Below are 24,177 nucleotides of genomic sequence, written 5' to 3' on the forward strand. Positions count from 1 at the left end.
CTCTCTTGTTCTCTCTCTCTCTCTCTCTCTCTCTCTCTCTCACACACACACACACACACACACACACACACACACAGTATTGTGCTAGCTGCTACAGAGGATATTCTAGAAGAGTAAAATGTGATCTTTGCCCTCAAGCTATACACTGGGAAGGATAATTTTAAGTCCCATAATGAATGTATTTCCCAGTGCTTCTCACAGGACTCAGGAAATACAAAAATTAATATGTCTGTATTTGTCCAGTTATGGCAACAAAGGTATGGTTAAACCAAAAAGAAAAGAGATGCCTCCATCTTGTGGCTGAGTCTTCTTCAGCTGGGAAGCATTGCTATTTCTAAGCTTCTTTCTTACTGCAAGTTGGAAGATGGTGTGTTTTTACTTTTATACACTTCTTCACCTTCATATTATAACAGAAGTCCTTCTCATGGAATTCAAGGTTAGCCTTGGCCGAAAGGAAGTAGCTAGCATTTATTCACTCAGTAAAGAAATGCTTATGAAACTTTTATCCTGTGCAAGGCACCTCAGTCAACAGTAGAAAAACGATAGTGAGCAAGGCCCAGATGCTTGCAAAGCACTCTGACCTCAGAGCCCTCTCTCTTTCAATCCCCACACATCCTCAACTGCCTCCGAAGACTCTCTCTCCTCCATTAATCATTTTATGTCTTACACAGTAACAATTTCTGTCCCCACTACCGGTAAGTTTTTTGTTTTATCTATTATTTTTAAGGCAATGTGTTAGCTATTACTAGAAGGTACAAAGATACAATCCCTCTTTCCAGGAGTTTATAATTCAGTAAGTGCAGAAGTGGGAAATGGTAGTGGGGTGAATAAATACACAATAACTAGAACAAAAGGCAAGGCTGCAATAAGTAGTATAAGAGAGGTGTAGCTAAACCACAGAAGAGCTGAGAGAAAGGAGGGCAGCTTTCCCCTGGAGTGACTGGGGATGGCTTCTTGGAGGATTTGAGAGGAACCTTGAAGAACAGGCGTGATTGCAAGATGAGATTGGAGGGGCAGGGGAATGGTAAGAATGACGAGCAGGGGTGAGGGCAAGAACAAAAAGGCAGGCATGAGAAAACGCAATGAAGAAGGGAGAAATGAGAAGCCGGCCAGGTGAAACAGAGGAGAGTGGTGGGGATAAGCTGGAAGGGTGAGGAGACAAGGTCCTGCATGATCTTCACATTGGGTCAAGGAGCTTGGATCCTGTTCAAGAGGTGGAGAGGCGTTTGAAGGGGAGAGAGACCAACACGGAGGTGAGCTTTAAAAGATGCTTTGGCAACCATATGGACCAAAGGAAGAGAGAAGTGAGGAATGGAAAATGCGGGGAAGAGAGAGAGGAAATGACCAGTTGCTGCTGGGACAGAATGGAAGTAGAACTGAAGGGGCTGGAAGGCACTCGGTGCAAAGGCGGCTCTGGAATCTTGAGTGGTTTTGAAAAGCACATTCAACTCTGTAACCTTTGTCTTTCTATCATGCTGTCTTAAGAAACTATATATATAAAAGCGAAATATTTAAACAGGGGCACCTGGGTGGTTCAGTTGATTAAGCATCTGACCCTTGATTTCAGCTCAGGTCATGATCTCAGGGTCCTGGGTTTGAGCCCGGTGTCAGGCTCCCTGCTCAGCGTGGGGGGGTCTGCTTCTCCCTCTCCCTCTGCCGCCCCGTTTGTGCTTGCTCACTCTCACTCGTTCTCTCGCTCAAATAATTTTTTTTTAAAGAAAGAAAGAAAAGAAACATTTAAACAAATAAAGGTTTCCAAAACTAGCTTCTCCAATATGGGCGTGGTTACCACCACCTGATTTTTATGTCTTGTCCTTGAATTGTTTGTTAAACGCTTTGTTCAGGCTGCTATCACAAAATACCACAGACCGGGTAGCTTATAAACAGCAGAAATTTAGTCCTCAACATCGTGGAAGCTGGAAGATCAAGTCACCAGCAGATTTGGTGTCTGGTGAGAGCCTGCTTCCTGGCCCTGTGTCCTCACATAGTGGAAGGGTGAGGGATCTCTCTGGGGTCTCTTTTATGAGGGCCCTGTCCTCATGACCTAATCACCTCCAAAAGGCCCCACCTCCTAATACCATCACCTTGGGGTTAGGATCTCAACATACGAATTTTGAGGAGATATAAACAATCGGACCACAGCAGCCTTCATATGTCATATTCATTCATTCATTGTTTTAAAATCTGTTCTTTTGTTCTGCCTCCTCCTGGATCCATTCTCTTCCTTCTTTCCCTGTTCTGTATCCTGGGGAACTGATCCCTGCCTGCATCACACAAACTCTCTTGCCCTCTGGTTTCCTGTTGGATTTTGCTGATGAAAAGCATAGCAGAAGATCAGAGGGCAGGAAGAGAGAAAGTGTAATAGTTTTCTAACAAATAACAAATGTAGTGGCTTAAAACAACACCAGTGTATTATCTTACAGATCTGGAGGTCAGAATTCTAAAGTGGTTTCAGCGGGTTAAAATCAAGTGGTCTTACCAGCCAGGCTGGTTCCTTCTGTGGGCTCTAGGGGAGAATCTGTTTCCTTGCCTTTCCAGCTACTGGAGCCACCCACACTCCTTGGCTTATAGGCCCTTCCTCCATGTTCAGTACTAGCAGTGGGGCACCTTTTCCCATTCTCACCTGTGCTTCTTGTCCTCACATCTTCTCTGTCTCAGATTTTGACCTTTATGATTACACTGGGGCCACCCAGACAATGCACGATAGATCATCTTTCCATCTCAAGGTCCTTAACCTCCCATCTCAAGGTTGCATCTGCAAAGCCCCTTTGCCATGTAAGGTAACATATTCATAGACTCCAGAGACTAGATCTTTTGGGGGGGACATTATTCCATCTGCCAAAGAGAGGTATTTGTTTCCCCTGGTGCTCCTGGCCTCCGCGCTCTGGGCCTGGTGGCACCCATCCCTCTGTGATGACAGCTCTCATCAGGCAGGCCCTCTTTCATGGCTCCAGCTCTCACTAGGCCCCTGAAACTTTCCTTCCTCTCCCAGGCTCTTCCAGACAAAGGTGGTAACAGTTCCCACCTTCAGAACCTCAAGAGCCCTCTTTGGTTCCCAAACCCTGCCCACACCTCTGAAATAATCCCATCATTAAATTATCCACAAAATCCCAGCTGACCGATACACCCATCTTGGTACGCCTTTTCATACTCTGACACCATTAAAGTGTCCGGTCTGCACAGAAAGTGAACATAAATGCAATATGCAAGTGGGTTGCCTTCAGGCAAACCAGGGATTGTTAGCCTGTGCCAACATCGCACTCATCAAACAAAGCCCAGTGCTCGCATCTGATTAGGGGTCTGCAGGATAATAATCCCTCATTTTCTCTCAGTTATATCCGGGGAAGGGAAGTGGCAGCCAACACAGAGTCCACAAGAGAAAGTTTCCTCTTTGATTTCCTTTTAGTTGTTTTTCAATCAAAGAGGGAAACTGACTTCGTGACCTAACATAAGTGATTTCTGGGCAAATGGGTGAGCCACTAGCTGAACTGCCAATGAAAGCTTTCTATTCCTCCTTGGGTGGATCATTTCTCTTCTTCTCGCCAGAGCCGTCAAACGGGCATATGAAAGTGGAAAGGGTTGTGGCTATTTTTTTTCCTTCATAGAAAATATTTTGCTTCAGCCAGCTTGTGTTTAAAATCTTTGTTTGCATTCTTGTCTGTCACCACAATGGAAGTTATCCCTCTGTCTTAGCTTGGGGTTTGGATTAGCTGTCCAGCATTCAATGAGATACTTTTTTCTAAGAACTATCTATCTAAAAATCCTAGAATAAAAATAGAAAAATAGCATCAACATCCTATAGGAATTCCAAAATGCAGAACTTACCAAACCAACAGATTTTTTTTTTTTTTGGTTTTTCACTTCTCAATGATGTTTTAAGAAAAACATTCACCTCATTTCCCCCATTAAATATCCCCAGTAGTTCAGCTGCTTCTCTCCTAGTTTCCTTATAAAAAGCTTACCACAGTGTTTCATTTTTTCTCTCCTCTGCCATTGCAATGACAATGATAACTATGAGAATTAATAATACAGGATTGTATTTGTATAGTTTAGAGCTTACAAAGCACTTACATATACTTTATATTATTTGATCATGGTCCCACCTGGTTGACATAGATTATGAAACCAAATTTAAAATTTTTATAGGTCTTATCTGAGTTTGGTTTACACAATAAGGAGCAAAGAGTCAAAAAACAACTTCTGAAATTTATTGTCTTTCAGGCACACATCCATCTATTGAACAGATATGTATGGGTATATCCCATGTGGCTAAGCTTCTGCCCTTAGAGTGTTTACAGCATAGTAAAGCTATGTTGTAAAAGCTCAACGCTTTTAAAGAAACACTGAGCAAAGGCACCCAACGCAGACTGGTGGGATCATGGAAGGCTTCCTGGATGTGGTGATACCTGAGGCGGGTCTGAAGAGATGAGTAGGATTCAGCTGTTTGCAGAGTGGAGGGCAGATTCTAGACAAAGGGCACAGAAAGAGAGCTATTTTAGACAGGTGGGAAGAGATCATCAAGGAGCACACATAGCTCAGGGGAGCAGAGGACTTGAAGAATGGCACGTCGGCACCCCTGAAAAGCCCTAGGAGAGTAAGGAAATTCAGAAAAAAGTAATCTAATAAAATTCTCTGTATGAGATTAGTATTGGTAATATTCGACAAGGAAAAAAAAAGGTTTGCTGGGAAAGATACCAAATTGTAATTTAGACTTGACCTCCACAAACTTGGCACTGCATCATCCTTAAATTTTACATATATTTCCATGTTTCAATTAGAGGATTTTAGAAGTAGGAATGAGAAATGGGGGCTTCCGAATGGAGAGCTTCTCTTGACTCTCCACCAAAGGCAGCCCCCTGATTTGAATGCCCAGCCAAGGCACCACCCCAGCCACCAGGCAGTATGTCCAAGTCAAAGACTGAACACTGAGCTGTGACTAAGTCTTTTCTAAAGAGGGAATATGAAATAGGGACATCACCCGCCTCAAGAGATAACCCCTCAGAATTCTGCAGCAGCCCCTACTTCCTTGTTCCCCACTTGTTCCCCTCCCCTTCATGGCCCTTCTCAGCAGGTATGTGCTCAGGCATAACCTTGATGAAGGACCCTTCTGTAAATCTAGAAGGGCTATTTCACACTCGTGTTTAGATGAAGTCTCTTGAGAGAGGTTGGAATGTTTTCCTTTTAAGTGATTATTTTCTGGAGTGTAGTATAGAGTTTCAGACAGTTCTCCACGTATGTATTAATTGAGGCAAGTAAAAGTCGCCGAGTTTTGGTGCTCTCAAACACGTGCTTCCGTTTCCAACTGGGTTGCAAGCTTTGCCTCTGGAAAAACCCGCTGATGTGCTGGGGCCCTGTGCCTTGCTGAGGCAGTCGTGCACAATGGTTTATAACAAGAGCCAGGTCCTAAGGAGGTGCTCGGGTATCATCTGTTTCAGTCACAAGCCTCGTGGAAGAAGGGGAAGGTTAGTCAAAACACTCAATATAACCCCCTTAGAAAACATTTTTACTGTAATGGTTATTAAATAATATCTAACAAAAGTTAATTGTGAAAACAGCCATTACCTATCAAAGGTCACCATCAAGTTGAAAATCAGCCTGTCCCTTTGCTCCAGCAGGACCGTCAGGGCCCAGGGGCCCTGTTGTCAGAGCACCTGGTAATGGTGCCCGTGGCTGGCAGCGGCCAACAGCCTGAATCAGATTTTTTTTTTCCTGGCACTTTATGATTTCATTCACACTCAGCCTCCATTCCGCTTTCTTTCAGTCCTTTAGCATTTGTTTCCCATTGCTTTACCTGTCTCCACCAATTTTTGTAGGTCACCATTACCGAAACTTCACTGGCCTCCTCTAAGTGCTATTGAAATTGCTATGGTGTAGCTGGAAGGGCTTAAGGCAGTCTTTTAAGAAAGCGTTAAGATTTGCGGAGATGCACGAAAGCTGAACTCACTGTGTCGTGAGAATACAGACGGCTGCCCTAACTGAAAAGCAAACCTAAGCCACGTACTCAGCCGTGATTAACCAAGGGCCTACTTGTCAGGAACTGTATAGATGACACAAGGACAGTAGGTACGTTCCCTGCTCACGAGGGGTCTGGAGCCGGCAGGAGAAGCCAGCCTTTTAAGTAAAAAATTTGATGGAGCTTCCCTGTGACCTCAGATCATTAGCCACAAAAATGGTCCACAGCTAATTCTTCCATGAAATGAGGAATAGAGATATCCATTGTTTGCTGGTATAAAATGTGAAGAGAGCTCAAATCCTCATACCTAATTATAACCTAGGATTTTAGTCATGTGTAATCATGCAAAATAGGTTCTTGTGGTGTGGTGGTAGGCGTGAGGGCAGGTAAAATTACAGCCCACTAGGCATGTTTGTGAGATGTCGGAGCAAGACCTGAGCAGGAAGGGCTGTGACTCAGGGCTGAAGGAAAGCCAGGATTAATCGAGTTCTTATAAAGATTTCATTGAGCCAAACCAAATACTTCCTCTACCACTTGGCTACAAAAATGCGCACAGTACAGGGTTTACATTTTTTTCCTACAGCTCGAACTATTAACCACTTAAGAAAGATTGAAACTTTTACCCTTCCCTGCCTTGGTTTTCCAATAAGAAGAGAAAAAGTTTTACCTGCAGAGCCCCTGGCAAGTTTAAGGATTTGGTAAGACCTTAAAGAAAAATCTGTCATGATGCATTGAGCGGAAATGTGGGAATAGAAATGCAAAACTTGCTGTGCCGAGAGAGAGAGAGAGAGAGAGAGAGAGAGAGAGAAGGCAGTCTTGTCTTTTTTCTTTCTTTCTTTTTTTTTCTTTTTTTTCAATAGAAGTATAGTTGACATACAATATTACATTAGCTTCAGGTGTACAACATAGTGATTCCACACGTCTGCGCATTATGCTATGCTCACAAGTGTACCTGCCTTCTGTCACCATACACGCTATTACAATACCATAGACTCTCTTCCCTAAGCTGTACCTTTCATCCCTAGACTTCTTCATTCTATAATGGGAAGCCTATACCTCCCTCCCCTCTTCACCAATTTTGCCCATCACCCCACGGCCGTCCCCTCAACCAACCATCAGTTTGTGAGAGAGCAGTCCTGGCTCATTCCTGGTCCCTAAGACATTGCTGTAGGGCTGTTAGTTGCCCCAAGGGTCCATGGATATAAGTATTTCTTCCACAGGAAAAAAAAAAAAAAAAAGAATGCCTTTGGTTAGTTACCTAAATTTGACATCTCCTTGACACACACAAATTAACACACACATGTTCATGAACTTTGGGTCTCCCTCTTTCCCCACCTCCCTCTTTCTTTCTCCCCTTACCTCTCCTCCTCCCGTCTCTCTCTCTCAAGTCTAACAAGAACTTGATATTTTAAAAATTCTCTAAGAACAGGTGGAACAGTTTTGGGTTTTTTTTTTTTTTCTTTAAATAGGCTTCACACCCCACATGGAGCCCAAAGCAGGGCTTGAACTCACGACCCTGAGATTAAGACCTGAACTGATATCAAGAAATGGACACTTAACTGAGCCACCCAGGCACCCCCAATAAATGGAGGAGATTTCTGAAGTTCCATTTTAATAATGTAGCTTAGTTGAAGATAACTCTCTAACAGAAAGTATAGAAAGAGAAAACTGTATCAGAATCACAACTGGTCTTTTTTCTTCATCCCTGAAAGGACTGCAGATTTCCCAATGATTTTATCAAATTAATTCTCCCAGCTGATTCACATGTGAGGGAGGAAAGTGATGTTCTTCAGCTGGCCACGTCCTGACAACTGCAGTGAAGTCAGATGCGGTAAGAAGGTAACCAGGGACCCTCTTCTGCCGCTGACAGACTCGTCTCATTATACATCCACATACTAAGGGTGAAAGTGAAAGGAATCACACCCGATATTTATTTAGGTAGCCCCATTTAAGATGACTATGCATACTACTAACAGTGGGGTGAAAATAAAAATTAAACCTTTTGTACAATTTCCATCATTTCACAAAGAGGAACAGGGGTCTTGAGTCTGTGGGCCCCTCATCGAGTTTGTTACCAATGACACCAGGTCCAAATGCGTTGGCCCACTTTTATAATCTGCTCAGCACACTTTGTAAGATTCAGAGTCTGTGATAGGGACAGCATTTCCATCTTATTACCTGACCAGCATCCTTCCACACACACTAATTTTTTTTTTTCTGAATTTAGTAAGATCTTGGACTATTCCCAAACTTCCATTGCTTCCAATGAGGCAGGAAATCAGCAGACTACATCCTCCAATATCCTGTCATGGGGAGGGGGCTTGGGAGGGACTGGAAGTCTTAGATGAAGGCTAAGGATCCTCCCTCAGAGGTGAAGTGTTCTGTTCTCCTTCTGAGGAGACCCTGCATCAAAGGCCAAAAGTATGGAAATCTGCCATGCCAAGAGGTCAGGCCATGCTCCTGGGTTCTCAGTAAAAATCGTAGCCCCAACTCTTCCCAGAGCCCCGTCCCTGAAACTCCTGCGCAGGAAATGTCAGTGTGGCCCCTGTGTAGCCCTTGAACCCCTCTGCTTCTCAACCAGCCCTGCAGTCTTCCAACCCACCACCTCTCCCTCCCATGCTAATGTTTCTTCCTTCAGTTCTCATGAGTTAGTAGGGGAAAGGGAACATGAGAAATGCACAAGAGAATGAAAACATCAAATTTTCTAAGTCTTCCTATACTCAAGTATGTGACCAGAATGTAGATGACATGTGACCACTTCTGTGACACCACAAGATTCCTTTGCCCTCCACATGACTCTGTTTTAGAGTGAGTCTCAAGAAATAAGTGTCCTCAGGCAATGGTGGCTGTCAGGGGTTGATTTGGGGGTCAAGAGTACTTATAACCCCTTCTCCTCAAGATAATCCATGTATAAATGCTTCATTCATTCATAAATATGTACCAGGCATACCATACAAGATGCATCATTAAAAAGAACCCCTCAGTCCCATGGGCTACCTAGGTGGCTCAGTTGGTTGACTGACTCTTGGTTTCAGCTCAGGTCAGGATCTGAGGGTTGTGGATCAAGCCCCCTGTCGGGCTCTATGCCCTGCGGAGAGTCTGCTTAGGATTCTCTCTCTCCTTCTCCCTCTGCCCCTCCCTGCTCTCTCTCACTCTCTCAAGTAAGTAAGTACATAGATAGATAGATAGATAGATAGATAGATAGATAGATAGATGAATGAATGAAATTTAAAGGAACGTAGTCCCTGCCCTCATTTGCCCCACCATCTCCTTCCCGACAGGCTCCCAGTTTCTCACTTGGATAGACAACGTGGTAACCTCACAACTTCAGCTCCCTTCTTCAGTCTCCCACTTCCTTTCCAGTCCACTCTCCCTACTAATGCCTCAGGGAGATTTATAAACATCACTTTGCTTCCCTGGTCAGGTTACCAACTGAGTAAAATTTTCAGTGCCTTACTATTGCATTTTAGAATAAAGCCTGGGGGCACTGAGGTGGCTTATTCAGTTGAGTAGCCAACTCTTGGCTTCGGCTCAGGTCGTGATCTCAGAGTCATGAGATCAAGCCCCGTGTCAGGATCCACACTCAGCATGGAATCTGTCTGAGATTTTCTCCCTCTCCCTCTGCCCTTCTCCTGCCCCAAATAAATAAATAAATAAATATTTTAAAAAATAAAGCTTGAACTCCTGAGTAGCAGAATAAACTGACAGTTCCCCAAATATACCATGGTCTCAAGTCTCAGAGTCTTTGCATATGCTGCTCTCTCTACCTAGAATGTGAATTTTCTTCCTCCTTCACCCAGGGAATTCTTACTGATACTTTAAAACTCAGTTGAGATGTCACCACCTCCAGAAAGCTCTCCCTAACTACCAGCTTACCCATTCTGATTAAGATGACTCTCCTTTCTATTCCCTTAGCGCTTTGTTAATGTCTCAGTCATAGCAAAGATATATTGAATAATGATCTTATTTACCCACTTTATCTCCAGTTAGACTGAGAATTTGTTGTAGACAGAAACTATACTACTTATCTCTATCTTATCTCCCTGGTAGACTCTCCAGCACATGATAGGTGCTTAGAAATCATTTGATGAGTGAAGAAGCTCCAAGTCCAGGAGGAAAGACAGAGAAGTGTAACTGTAGCAAAGTGTGATAAATACCAGAGTGGGGTGCAATGACAAATGAATACAGAGATGGAAACATGTGCTTGAGAAGAAGACAGGGTGTAGGAAGGAATCCCAGAGAAGAAGGTGGTTGGGCTGGCCTTGAGGAAGATCAGGAGATCACCAGGCATATAGGGAGAAGAAGGCAAAGAGAACAGTAGGCATGAAGCATTTGTGGAGATGTCTCTTAGAAGAATGACTCTAGTGACAAAGAGAAGAAGATATTGACGGGAGGCTGACAGGAGAATATTGGAAAACCAGGTAAAGGCCTGAATTGCACTAGTTAGCAATGGGATACAAATGAAGCCAGAGACAGAGGTAGAGACATTCAGGAAATGACCCTCAACATGACCATCAGGTTTCTGGCTTCAGTGAGTGGTGGTATCGTAAACCAGAGTTAGGCATTAAGAGGAAAAACGACTTTGGGAGAAGGATGGTAATTGCAGTTGGCTGCCGTTGAATTGGAGCTGTCCGGTGGACCTCCAGGTGCAGACGGGTAGTACTCAAGTGGATACGCGAGTATGAAGCTCAGAGGAGAGTCTAGCTAAAAATGAAGACTGTATTATAACTTCGTTGGAACTTTTGTTTTAGTTCTACGACTTAATACCGTGCCATGAGGTTTCAGTCATGGGTGGGAACTGCTGGGAAAACAGTAATTGGTCCCATCTCTGCCACTGGCTTGGATACAGTGGTCTCCAGTAAGCTGCTCGACTTCAGGCTGTGCCCATTGCCTTATGGGAAGGGAAACCATTCAGAGACCTGAAGAAAAATGTTGCAAACACTGCCTCTAAAACACACTAATTTGGTCCTGTCGTTCATGATTCTTCTGTGAAATGTGAAAGTCATACCAGTGAGGCAAACTTGTTCCACTGCCCAAAATCCATACTTTCAAAGACCACTGTAAACAAAGGGGAGAGGGAAGTCTTTGCCTTCACTACATTTGAAGTTCTTATCCTTATAGAATCCTCTTTAAATAAAGAGACAGGGGCATCTGGGTGGCTCGGTCGGTTGAGAGTCCAGCTCTGAGTTTCGACTCAGGTCGTGATCTCGTGGGTCGGGGATGGAGCCCTGGGTCAGGCTCCGCTCTCAGTGCAGAGTCGGCTTGGGATTCTGTCCCTTCTCTCCCTCTGCCACTCCCTTGCTCATTCTCTCTCTCTCAGATAAGTAAGTAAATCTTGTTAAAAAATAAGAACAAATAAAGATAGATAGACAGACAGACAGACGGATATTGCTCCCCTGGCTACAACAAATCTGCTTGTTCTTTCCCCCATTTTGGGGTTGGGGAGTGGTCTTATTTTAGTGCCATCTCGCCATTGTGATGGCCACTTTTTGTTCCTGTTCTTGCCCCACACCCATCTTGATAATGCTCTGCGATAGAGAGTTTATTTGCAATTCTGTCTGTGTTACAGAGTTTAGGCTGTGGTCTGCTTGAAGGTACCCAACTAAAATAGCATTTTTGCAAAGCAACTCATTATGCTTTTCCTGGCTAATTTATCTTAAGTGACTTGCACCGAAATGAAACATATTTTAATTCAAAGGTTCCTGACAGTAATGGTACTGTGGGAGTTACATGATGTGTTCATGCTTGAACCTCTTTTATTCCAGATATCTATTCACAAAGGCTAAATGGGAATTGCTTATGGAGCCCAGGCATTTCTAACAATTCAAAAGGGATTGGTATTTAACCAAACAGTTCTGGCAATCAGGTGTGAGCATGGCAAAGATTTAGCTAGGGCATTAGTCATGTGTGGAGAATGGAGGATCTCATTTTTAATTCAAAGGACTGTGATAGAAAACTCATCATCAAACTTGAATATCAACCAGCCATATTTACAAAGAAGGCAATATCACAATAGCACCCAGGGAAATTTAAATGATGCATGATAAAAATTCTCAGAAAAGTCCAAAAAACAATCATCCCATCCAGCGTGCTGAATGAAATGCTGCACTAAGCCCAATGCTGGTACTGTGTTCAATGAAGAGGCCTTAAAATATTTACTTCTTGTTTCAAAGCAAAGGTACCAGGTTTATTTGGAATTGTGGCATCGAAAATATTCTCTAATTTTTCAAAAAATGCTATAAGTTTAACTAAAGCCTCTGCCACACCGACTAAAAATAAGTAACATATCACCGCCAACGTTCTGGTCCAATGTTTTAATTTCTGTTAAAGGTAAATCAAGTTTGGTGGTCAGATTCAGGATGCAGCTAGAAATTAGCCACTTCTAAGAAGCAGCAGACTGCAACCAAATTGTTCAGATGCTCTCTGGAAGGATGCTTTTCTAATCTATTAGAAATGCAGTGTGAGGGGCGCCTGGGTAGCGCAGTCGTTAAAGCGTCTGCCTTCGGCTCGGGGCGTGATCCCGGGGTTCCGGGATCGAGTCCCACGTCGGGCTCCTCCGCTGGGAGCCTGCTTCTTCCTCTCCCACTCCCCCTGCTGTGTTCCCTCTCTCGCTGGCTGTCTCTCTGTCACATAAATAAATAAAATTTAAAAAAAAAAAAAAAAGAAATGCAGTGTGAGTAGAACCATCTTTGACTGAGTTAACGTTTCCTTAATTAACAGGTAGGAGATCAAATCATCGAAATCAATGGGGAGAGCACAAGGGACATGACACACGCCAGAGCAATAGAACTCATCAAGTCAGGAGGAAGAAGGGTCCGTCTCCTACTGAAGCGTGGGACGGGGCAGGTCCCGGAGTATGGTACGTTTCACGTTTTGATTCACCTTTTTTTCTGTTTCTTCTGTGTGCTGTAAATGCCTCTGCTTATTTGTAAAACTATATCAGTCCTACAATTCTACCTAAATATATTTAGCTACCAATAGATATATATATATATATATATACACATATGTACATTGAAGCACAAGATTTATATGTGTGTGAGCTCTTTCTTTTGCTCTCTTGGTTAAGTGATGTTTAAAATAGCAAATAGAGGACCTTTCAGGGCATCTCTGAGTGTGCAGGGAGATCCAGCCACCAGTTACACTTTAGAACTTTTGCAATTTGACTAGTAGTCCTCTGTTCATTTGAGTCCACAGTAATTTATCAATTATTTCCTAAAATTGCTCACGTATCACATTGCCCTGTAGGGTGTGTGACTGGGGCCAGGGGACAAGCAAGAACAAATCTTCAGGTGGGAAGATTAGAAACTTCAGTTTACGCAGTGGTTGCATTTTCTTGGCACTTAGGGATTATCCAAAAATTCACTCTTATGCTGTGCATGTCTGCTTTTCAGGAAGGCAAGGAAGTGCATTAGCTCTGCCTTCAGAAGTCTTTAATGGTGTCATTTCTCAGTAGCCCATTGGAGGCACCACTGACAGCTTGACTAAGAAACTGCTGGGTGGTCATTACATGAGAAGCATCAGCCCCTGAGCTGGGTTGTAATTAATCTCAAGGAGTGTCAGAAAGACAGACAGACATCAGTGAAGAACAGTGCTGATAATACCTGTCCAGATTAGGGCAATGGGACCTAACTGAATAATAAGCTCAAATTGTTGGTCTAGACTCTCATTTTCATCTCTCCATCCCCTACCCCCCCCCACTGCCGCCACACACCACACAAACACACACGCTCTAAATAACACTGTTCCCTCTCCAGTTACGCTTACCTTAATTATGGGCAACTTTCCTAAACTACCTAATAATTGACTGAACACTTCCTTAGTTAGCAGGACAGGATAGTCCTGAGTTCAGTTGAAATACCTGAATTCAAATGCCCTCAAAAACTGTTTTCAGGATCTTGAAACCCCAAAAGGACTGGCAAGTACTCAACTAAGGAAAGCACTGAGAAGTTTCTGTAGGCTTGGCTCTATGCCCCAGGAAAGATTTCATCCCAGGTTCCCACCCTTAATGCCTGGATCTAATAAAATATGTTTAAATATTAATATTAGCAACAAGCACAGGCCTGATCCTATTAAATGGCACTGGCACTAATCCCTTTGTAAAGAATCTTACTCTTGGAATAGAGTAACTTTTTGCACCCCAGGGAAATAAGTGATCCAGTAAGATGAAACTGACCTGTGAGAGTTTGTCACTTCTAAAAAATAACTTATTTTAAAGATATGCTTCATTCCACAGCAAGACCTGTTGTCTGAGCCAAGGAACATCCATAGAGTTAAAATTATTCTTATGTCCTAAGAAGTTAATCTTTAAAAAGTTGATCTGAACCATGTGGCTGCCCAGGGCTGTCTTTTTTGTTATAGAATCACTGGTGCATATTTTCAGCAGCTTGTCTACAGTGAGCCGTTGAACATTACTATTCACCACCGGCAGCATCACAGTTTTTATCACTCAAACTATGATGCCTACATATGATGCTGCATCTTTAAGAAAAACTTTTTCTTAAAGCATCTTTAAAAAAATAAAAACATGTTTTTGAACAAGACCCAAATTCAAGATGATGTCAACATGATCCCTTTAATTCTTAACATCCCCCAAAAATACCTGGTTAAAATCGAATTGTAAAAGTAACAAACGGAGAGTTTGTTAAATATCTGGACACAGTTTTGAGGGCCCAGTTGTCAATATGGTTAACTCAGCAGTATTGTAGAATTTCTTCTCAATCAGTTCTTCTAAAATGTAACATTAAATTGTACTCTCCAATGGTTAGAGTTTGTCAGCTACTGTTGATGTTAGATTGACATAGATTTTGACTGCAAATTAACTTTAGAGATTGTGTCACAAAATATCCAATGTAATAGAGCAGAGCAATCTCCTTTAGGGAAGTAGAAGAATAATCACAAACTAAGTAAACATTACTGTCTAAGTTGAAAGATGCCTGGTTTTGCATGAGCAACCAAGAAGCTTAGGGATCAGACCAGCATCTTTGAGGCTAACGCTATCAAGTGATATTTCTGGAATCTCATAGCAACTAATGGGGTCCCCAAGACCACCCCACATTCAGGGACCTGCTAGAAAGACTCCTGGGGCACAGAATATAGTTGTACTCACAGCTAAGATTTATTAAAGTGATGTAGTAAGGATACACAGTGCGATCATAAGGGGAAAAAACAGGCAAAGTCTAGAGGAATCCAGGTACGAGACTGCTTATTTTCTTTCTCTCCCTCTCTCTCTCTCTCTCTCATGAGGGGTCATCCAGAGAGCACTCTTCCCCAAAAACAAAAATGCAACAATAAATGTGTGATACTCTTGGCCAGGGAAGTTCATTAGAGCCTGGCACCCAGGGTTTATACTGTGCTACTCATCTAGGTATCCTTCATCTAGCACATACCAAAATTCTAGACTCCTAGAAGAAAAGCAGGTGGTCAGCATAAACCACGTTGTCTGCACAGTTGTACAGGAGACACCCTTATCCTTTAGAGAAGGGCTTATATGAATGTAGGAGATAATTTAGCTGTCACGGTCCCAGAGGCCTGCCAACAACCAACCTCTCAAGCAGGTCTTTCTAAGGATAGCCATCTCAAGGCCGCCATGCAAACTCTTTCCTGTCCCGGGAGCAAGCCAAAGATGCAGCCACAGTCATGGAGTTTACAAATGACCCCAGTGTAAAAGGAGTGCCCACAGCAAAGGAACATCATAATTCTTCCAGCAAGCCAGTTAAACAGACTGTATCATGAGGCAGAATCTTTTGTCCACAATAAAAGAGTGTATTTTAATGACACCGGCAAGGGGGCTTGGTAACAAAACCAAATAACAGAAGCAAGAACAGTGAAAGAAAATGCTCGAGATAACCAGTAGATATAACCAAGAATATAATCCACTTTGTCCAAATGTACCCTCATCACAGGAACACTGAATTTTCCGTCAACTATGAGTTTAATCCTGTGTTTGTTTCCTTTATTTGCCTTTTAATATCCAACATGTAGCAAAAATCCATCCTTAAAAGATGATTAAAGGGGGTTATCAGAATCTATAGGAGACAGAACCTGCTAGGGAGCCATGAAGACTTAACCCAGCCTGGGAGAGTGAACTTTGAAGAGTAGGAGATCGACAACAAACAGCCTGTGGCAGGGTTTTAAATGATATGCACCAGCCCTCCCTCCGCTACCTGCAGAATTCAGAATTCACAACAGCTCTGAAGCAAGACCCTTATCTGGACATTTGGACACGTCTCGAAGAAAAGCGGATCTCAGTCAAGAGAAATATAAAACTCTTGCTCTGAGTTCCTAAGGTGATCTGTGACAGAGAGATAAGCCCAGGTACAATTGAAAGAAAAAAAAATACCAAGGGTAATCTGTCAGATTGTTGACTAAACAAAATCAGTGTGAATCCAAGTGAGCTGAGGAAAGGAATAAATATGCTGCAAATATGCCATCCATAATTACCGCAAGACTAATCGTCAGACGACAGCCCAGCCAAGTCAGAGGCATAAATCAGCAAATGTAGCCACGTAAGTAGGGGCTGCACACAGGCTGTCGAGCAGCTGCAGGGGGAGTCGGCAAGTGATAAGGGCTTTGAAGAAGTTGCTTTTATAGCTAAGTCCTTGAAGGAGATGGATACTTCAACTCTACTCTAGTCCTCAGGATAAGAATTTGTTGATTATAAACTCCACGGGAAGCGTGAGCTCCCCCTCCCATGACACGCATCTCAACAACCGGCAGGAATAAGGAAATTTCACTCCACCATACTGAGAAACGAATGCAAAGATGATGCATCAAAAGTAGCGCCCTCCTTAACACTGGTTGTTGCTGTTTGAATTAAATCTAAAAAGGTTAAGAAAGAAGGAAGCATGCATCATGGTTCTAATGCTGCACAGGAATAAATTACACAAATTAGCTCCCTGCCTTGAAATACAGGTGTCCTTCATTAGCATTCAAGGAATCATCGAGAGCACTCACTTGATTTAGACACTGAGCCACAGAGCCAGGGCCAGGGCAAGCAGAGGTGCCGTGGGATGAAATCAAAATCAACCAGTTCAGACCAACTCGGGCCTTTCCCCTGGTAATATTTGCTGTTCAAATCTGATCAAGATAAAGTGAAACCGAAATATGGTTTCTAGTCTTAGTGGTCTAGTTTGTTTATTCCTTAAAAGGCAACAATGGTGAAGGGAGTCCACTAGCAAATGGAGACTCAGTGGTCTTAGGAGGCCACGCAGGGTTACAAGGATGAAGCAGAATTTTCTTAGGATAGGTGGCCCGGCGACAACGAACACCAAATGCCCACACAAAGGGAAAGAAAGAGCCAATCCGTGAATTTGACTTCTGCCTAACCTTCCATTTTCAAAGTTAATTGTGTTTTTAATGGGTTTTGATTTGGTCACAGGTCTTTGGTAATGGAATTGTTTTCATTTTAGAAGGGTAATAAAACTGCATTAAGTACACAGGGAAAAGATGAGTCAGGAACTATAGCTAAAGAAATGAATGGGCCAAATAGTTGTTTAGTTAAAGACTGCCTTCAAACAGGAATACACATGACTTAACAAGAATCATATCAGAGCACCAGATTAAGCAGTACTGGTCTCTATTTATATGGCAATAGGCTATGTTTCTTTTTTATTCTTTAAGAATATGCATTGATCATTTGCAACGACATGGATGGAGCTAGAGTGTATTATGCTAAGTGAAATAGGGCAGTCAGAGAAAGACAGATACCATATGATTTCACTCATAAGTGGAACTTAAGACACAAACAAGCAAAGGAAAAAGAGAGAGACAAACCAAGGAACAGACTCTTAACTATAGAGAACAAAGTGATGGTCACCAGAGGGGAGGTGGGGGGGGGAATAGGTGATAAGGATGAAGGAGTGCACTTGTCGTGATGAGCACCGGGGGATTAAAATAAAAACTTTAAAATAAAAAAGCACAGTGACAAGTAAACATTCCAAGCATACTCTCATCATCTTGCTTATAGCTCTTAGTTCAGCAAGGGCCTTCTTCCCTCAGATCATACAAGGATAAACTGCAGACAGTATACCCCTCCTAACCATCCCACGTGAGACAAATCTTGTAATTGATATCATTAATTCATGTCATTACTAGTCCCTTAACTCACAGAGGATTTTCTGGGCACCTACGATGTGCAAGGCTCTCCGCAGGCACTGACCACAAGCTATAGTCCCGGCCCGGAGTGAGCTGAAATCTCAGGAGACCGGTGCAACCGCTGAGTCCAACAGACTGGTGACTCATGAAAAGGTCTTCTAGGATCGGCTCTAGTGAAAAACTTTAAGTGGGTTTTAGTAATTATTTGTGGAATTTAATAAGTGCTTCTGGGTATTAAGGATCCTTGACAAGCACTTGGCTTCTTCAGTTTGTTAACCATTTCCTTTGTAATATTTATACCCACGCCTTGGACATTTTCTGAAGAAAGGACTCAGTGTAGATGAATTTCTGCTTAGACCTTGTCTGAATTATTCTAAATTATAAGTCAGCAAACCCAAACTTCATCTGGCAAGTTTGCTAACCATCCCTGCCCCCCTCCTGTGGCTGTTGGCCCCAGGGAGCCTGGAGGAGTCACCTCACCTCCTGAGGCTTTCATGGGGGTGCTGCTGTGCCCCCACAAGAAAAAATAAGGGGAGAGTCCCCATTGCCTTTGTTTCTTCCTCAGAGACTATGTTTATGGGAGCTTTAAGTGGTTCCATAGCCTTTTGCACTAATTCTCCTGTGTTTTTAATAGGGCAAAAGGCAGCTTACTTCAATAATAAATTCTGAAATTTAATTTCAGCTTCTGACATTCATGGTTGAGTGTATCTTCCTTTTCCATGAGAGGCTGCACAAATCACTCCTGCACACCTCTACTGAGTCAGACCCAAGGAAGAGGGCAGGCTGTCAGGCAGAACTCCCGGCGTCATCGAACAGAGGACAGGGTTCTTCCTACCTAAAAAGGCTCAAGATTGCTCTCTGCAGCATGTAGGTGAGCCCAGGAAATGCTCTGTGAAGCTCCTAATAAGTTCCCATTTCACGGAGTCAGAGGCAGAAGCTTCCTTAAAGAATGCACAACTCTGATGTTCCTTTCTCCACTATCCAGCCAAAACCTCATTTATTATTTTGAGTGTTTTTAGGATAAGAATGAAATCTCATTTCTTCACAATGTTTTATTGGGAACCATGGATCATAACAAATATGTTTTCTTTTCGGATACCCTTACATGATGTGCAACATGCAATTTTCTCTTAAAGGATATATCAGATGACCCCCTTCCCCAAGTCCTCCCTTGTTAGGCATTTAAGCCTCTGAGAAAATATATTAGAACACACAGTGACCAAGAAATCTACCAAGAAGAACCAATTTCACCTTTGAGGTCCAACCTCCTTCGATTCCCAAATACTGAAGTTGTTGACCACGTGCATCTCAGAAAATCTAAATACCCCAGGGCCTCCAGGAACCCATCCTCCAGGAACCCACAGTTTAGGCTCTGATAGAACATTCCCTTCCTTCCCCCAGTGTGAAGCTGGGCTCTCCTATGGACGGCTGCTTCCACAAAAGTCCAGGGAGAAGGCAGCTTTCTTAGAGGAAACACTGCTAAACAGTGTAAGAACATTGGACTGGACGGCAAGGAGGTCACAATTTCAAGAGAATGCTTTTTACAAGGGGCGGAGGGGAAGGGGGAGATCAAGGATCACAGACAGCAAAGCAGGCAGCATGGTTTTAAAGTTGGATGTGTGGGCACGCATGCACGCACACAGGACTGTGTGGATTTGGCTCAGGACTCTTCAGTTTTAAAGCACCGTCTCAGGGAATGCAGTGCCCCTGGATTGCAGGGTGTACCTCCTCCAGCTCTGCCCTAAAGGCTGGCCCACGGGAGGTTTTGCTTCTTGTTGCCCCCCACTGACAGCTGTGCCTCACGCCCTGCACCGGCTCCTTTCTGCCCATCCAGTCTGAATCGCTTTCCATTCAGAGACTCCCGAGCATTACAACTTAAAGAAAACAGACTCGCTCTTCCTCCTATTGTCCTCCCATTTTCCACCTCTGACTTTTTTTTGACCATCTGAGCTCAGCGCCCATCCTCCTCACTGAGGGCAGTCTGACCCTGTTGATTTAAGATAAGCTTCAAACCCATCAGCTGTGCCCTGTTGTGAAGTGGGTGCTAAATGCCAAAATGATTTTACCCCTGGTGTCTGATTTTCTCTTGTCTCAAAGTAGAGTTGATACAGAAAAGGTTTTGATCCCTGTAAAGGAGTTTGCCAACAAAACCCTGCTCTCCAGGTACTCAAAGTGGTATCCAGAACCTTAAGACAAATTCTTGGGTAGGTCCAGCCAGCTGCCATAACCAGCAACCGTAGAGCCTCCAAGGAAATTTCAAGCTTTCTTTTTTAAAAAGATCTTTTCACGGAAGATTCTAGTGGAAGAAATAGTGAGCCCATGAAGCCAGATTTTTGTTATTAGAGAAATCTGCCTACAGCCTTGCTCAAAGATAGGACTCCTGCCATGTCCTGTTCTGATAAAGGCCTCCCAGCTATTTCCTTTTAACTGAATTCCCTCAGTCAGGACCAAAGATGAAATTATATAATGCCTTACTCCACGCTTAAATGATGTGCTCTGATTATAGCAAAATCTCAAAACTTTGAGAATCACACACATTTTTCAGTGTGCTCTTTGGGTTCAGTTTTGTTTGTTTTTGTTTCTGTTTTTGTTTTTTAAAGAATGAGAAATGCACACTTAGTCCTGACTAAAGAGCTGGTAACTGTCATGTGGCTCAGACATTTGCTCACAGAATGACTTGCTTTCACCCTTGTGTACAAAGGTATGCGCTGTCTCGCACGTAGTGACTCTGGCCTCAGCAGGCTCCTGGGCGTTAAGGCTGGACACGTACACGCGTCCACACGTCAGTGCACTGAGTAGGCCAGCGTGTAACTCTCCATTTTTCCTGTTTCATGGCACTTTCTACCCCGGCCTCACAGCAATTTATTCCCACCACGTTCCGGGTTCTTTTCTTTGAACGTCTGTCCATGAGGTTTCCTAGTCCATGTATCTTTCAAGCCCAGTAAAGGTCACATTTAAAACCAGATGAGCGCCTTCTCGTTGTGACACTAAACCAGCTTGATTCATTTCGCACAAAATCACTTGCATCTTGGCAGGGCTAAATGGTAAACTCAGTGAATAAGTCCTGAAATGTAATTTCCATTGCTCCCCTCCGTAGTTAGGCTTCAGCTGTCTTACCACAGAGAGCGTCTGCTTTCCATTTAACCTCAAGGTGTTTGTGCTCACCCTTCATCTCCCTTCCCTGAGACACATGCCATGCTGCGAAACACACTCCCAGGGGCAGAGTTGGAAATCTCTGTGGAGTGTTCCGTTCTGCGTCCGGGAGCCGAGCACGCGCAGCACGCGTGTGGGGCAGGTTAGGCGTTCAGACGGGGAGTTTCATCAGTATGTGCCGGCCAGGAGTGCATCAGGCTCCAGAATGTCTGAGCTGCATGCATTAAGTTGTTCTGATCACATTAACCTCCCGTTCGCCCGCCCATCCCTCATGCTGTGCGGAGCTGAGAGAAACAGCAGCGGGCGAGGAGGGGGGTCATTGCTGCATCTCCTGGGGCCTGTCTCTTGGAGATTATTGATTTGGGCACTCCGGACTTTCTAGTACCCATCCACGTGTAGATAAAGAACTGTAGCCCAAGAGCTGAGAGAGACACAAAGGGAGACAGCCGCTGAGAGGCTGCTTTCCGAGCACGGCCCTCGGCCCTCGGACAGGTGAGTATGCCGGAGAGCCCCACAGGCAAGGCATCGCCACCCTTCTTCCGGCTTTATTTTTTTCCCAGAAAACAATTACACTCAGCAAGTCAACTGTGAACTTTGACTCTAAATAAGCAAATTGTCAGAGGTGAGGGGAACTAGAAGAACATACGAGATTATTAGCAAAACAGAGGCATAAACCTGGGCATGCTATGTCTTCTTGTAATGTTTCAAAATGTGGAAATGATTACTGTGACTGATTCTCAAATGACAATCCATATCACAAAAACATCCCATCGTTATGGGAAAATTCTACAAAAACTCTGATATGACCATTTCAAATTTTTTTAACACCTGTGCCTCCCTAAAAGCGCCTCAGGATGCCCTCAATATTTTGAGAAAAATCTATTTTTGGAATGCACATGTAGCTCAGTCTTTCACTAATTTCACTTGCTGCATGCTCAACAGGGGTAGCTCTACATAAAGTCTTTATTCTTACTGCCTAGATAATTTGTATTCAGCTGCTCTAAACATACTAAGCAATCTTGACTCTAACCGTAATAATATATCTTTGTCACTGGTTCTGTTAATTCTAATGATTGGTCCTAGGCTGTTCCTCCCCTTCCTTTAGGAATGGTACCTTCCAGTCTCTCCATGTGCATGAAAAGTGACAAGCATGGGTCCCCATATTTCTACTTATTGGGCCACCCTAAAGACACGGTTTGTAAAATCTGCATGAATATTATCTTTCTCTAATGAGCTTTGGTTTTGCATTGTTTGTAACTGATGTGTAATGCTTTCTCTTTCATAGTAGCTTGTCTAATTTCTGCTAGAGCTCTGGAAAATATCTGGCTGAGACCTCACAAATGATAAGGATAGGATCTGTGGGTTCATGAAACTTGGGACGCACCAAATTCCGGGGGTCCAGGCCAGAATGGCGCCAGCAGGAAGGAGAGATAGGGAGGGTCCAGCAGAGGCAGCACCAGCCAAGTTCTACTCCACACACTTCCAGAAATACTCCCGAGGCTTCGGTACAAGTAGTTATGTTGATTTCCTCTCAGCCCGAGTTCAGACAGCTCCAACCCAGGGCACCCCTTTGGCACCTGACAGAAAGAGAGCCACAGTCGCCAAACATTCAAGCCCTGGGATCTGTGCTCTCCTCCTGGCATCATGGTATTGCCCCCGGCTGCCCTCTGGCAGCTCTCCACCCACTATCCGCTCAGGACTGGAGCTGCTCACTTTCCTCTCTCCGTGCTCAGTGACGCGCCAAATTTAAGGAGGGAAAAAAACCAGTTGTGACTTTTTTTAAAAATAGGCATAACTTTGTATCTGAACAATATTTACCACTATTTCAAAATGAATACTCTCCAGTTGGCTGTATTTTAGCCTAACATTTGGAAAAAGTCTTATGGAAAAAAAAATATCCTATACAGGGTAAAGCAGAATATAGATGATAGCCTTGCAAATATGGTTCAAGCAACTTTTCACCCCTCAAACACATCCCTAGAGTGGCCCACGTTACCACTGTCAGATCATGTAGTGTGCAGGTGGCTAGGGCCACAATTTCATAGGGTGGAACTGGGATTTTCAAATGTCAGTTTGACTTTTCAGCAGAAACTGCTACCCATGCTCAGTCCCCATGGTTAGACATGGAAGCACGAGTCAGACTGACATGGTTCTCAGGTCGGGTTTGATGTGACCCCATTCATGCTGTCACAGCCATGGCTAAGCATCTCTCCACCAAAGTCTTTTAAGCTGGCTCTCTGAATTTTTCCTGAAACATATTTTCCAACTGTTACGATCCTGCTGATTGCCATCAGGATTGGTTTAAATTTAACATGAAAGATAATATTGCTCACTAAGTGAATTATTTGGTTGGCCTACTGCTAAACAACTCCTTACCAAATACTTTTATACTGATATAAGCATTACACACACACACACACACACACACACACACACACTATTGCAATCATCCCTTGAGGATATCTAAAAAAAAAAAAAAAAGTTTTAAATGTATCATTTCTCTAAAGTGTCTGTCTCTCAAGGATGTTATTGATCAGAGGAGGCCTGAATCAGAGCAAAAAGGAGAAAGCTCCAATTTACTGGAAAAGTCATAATGCTACAGAATAATTATTAGGGAAATCCAGTCCACTGACCGTGGTTTAAAGAGATATAGATGTGTGCATCTGCCAAAAGAAAGGTATATACTTGCCATTTAGTTTACTTCAACTAGTCTAGAGTCCATGGAGGTGAGGGGACCAGAATCAATCAATTCACCAGTCACCAGCCAAAAACAAAAACACAAGAGGGCTCTTGGTGGTTTCTGTCCAGTCCAACCAACATCTGTCAGGCACCTTACTCAATGCTGGGGTATAAAGATTAGTAAGCAAGTCTCTGCCTATGTGCGTTCATAAGCAAGTAGGAGTGACAGGGAGAAAACCAGGCAATGGGACAAATATGAATAGTATCAGCAAAGGAGTGATAAGAACCCAAAGGAG

At 43.4% G+C, this 24,177-nt stretch overlaps 1 protein-coding gene across 1 annotated transcript in view; it reads left to right on the plus strand.

Annotated features, from left to right (window-relative positions):
* MAGI2 (membrane associated guanylate kinase, WW and PDZ domain containing 2) overlaps positions 1-24,177 on the plus strand; it is a gene marked incomplete at its 3' end in the record, with an annotated part of 1,258,801 nt that overhangs the window by 1,188,800 nt on the left and 45,824 nt on the right. The window contains 1 exon segment of the mRNA XM_040644569.1: positions 12,674-12,812. Coding sequence (XP_040500503.1) covers positions 12,674-12,812 — 139 coding nt within the window.

Source organism: Ursus maritimus, unplaced genomic scaffold (assembly GCF_017311325.1).
Source record: "Ursus maritimus isolate PB19 unplaced genomic scaffold, ASM1731132v1 scaffold_3, whole genome shotgun sequence".
Classification (NCBI taxonomy): Eukaryota; Metazoa; Chordata; class Mammalia; order Carnivora; family Ursidae; genus Ursus; species Ursus maritimus.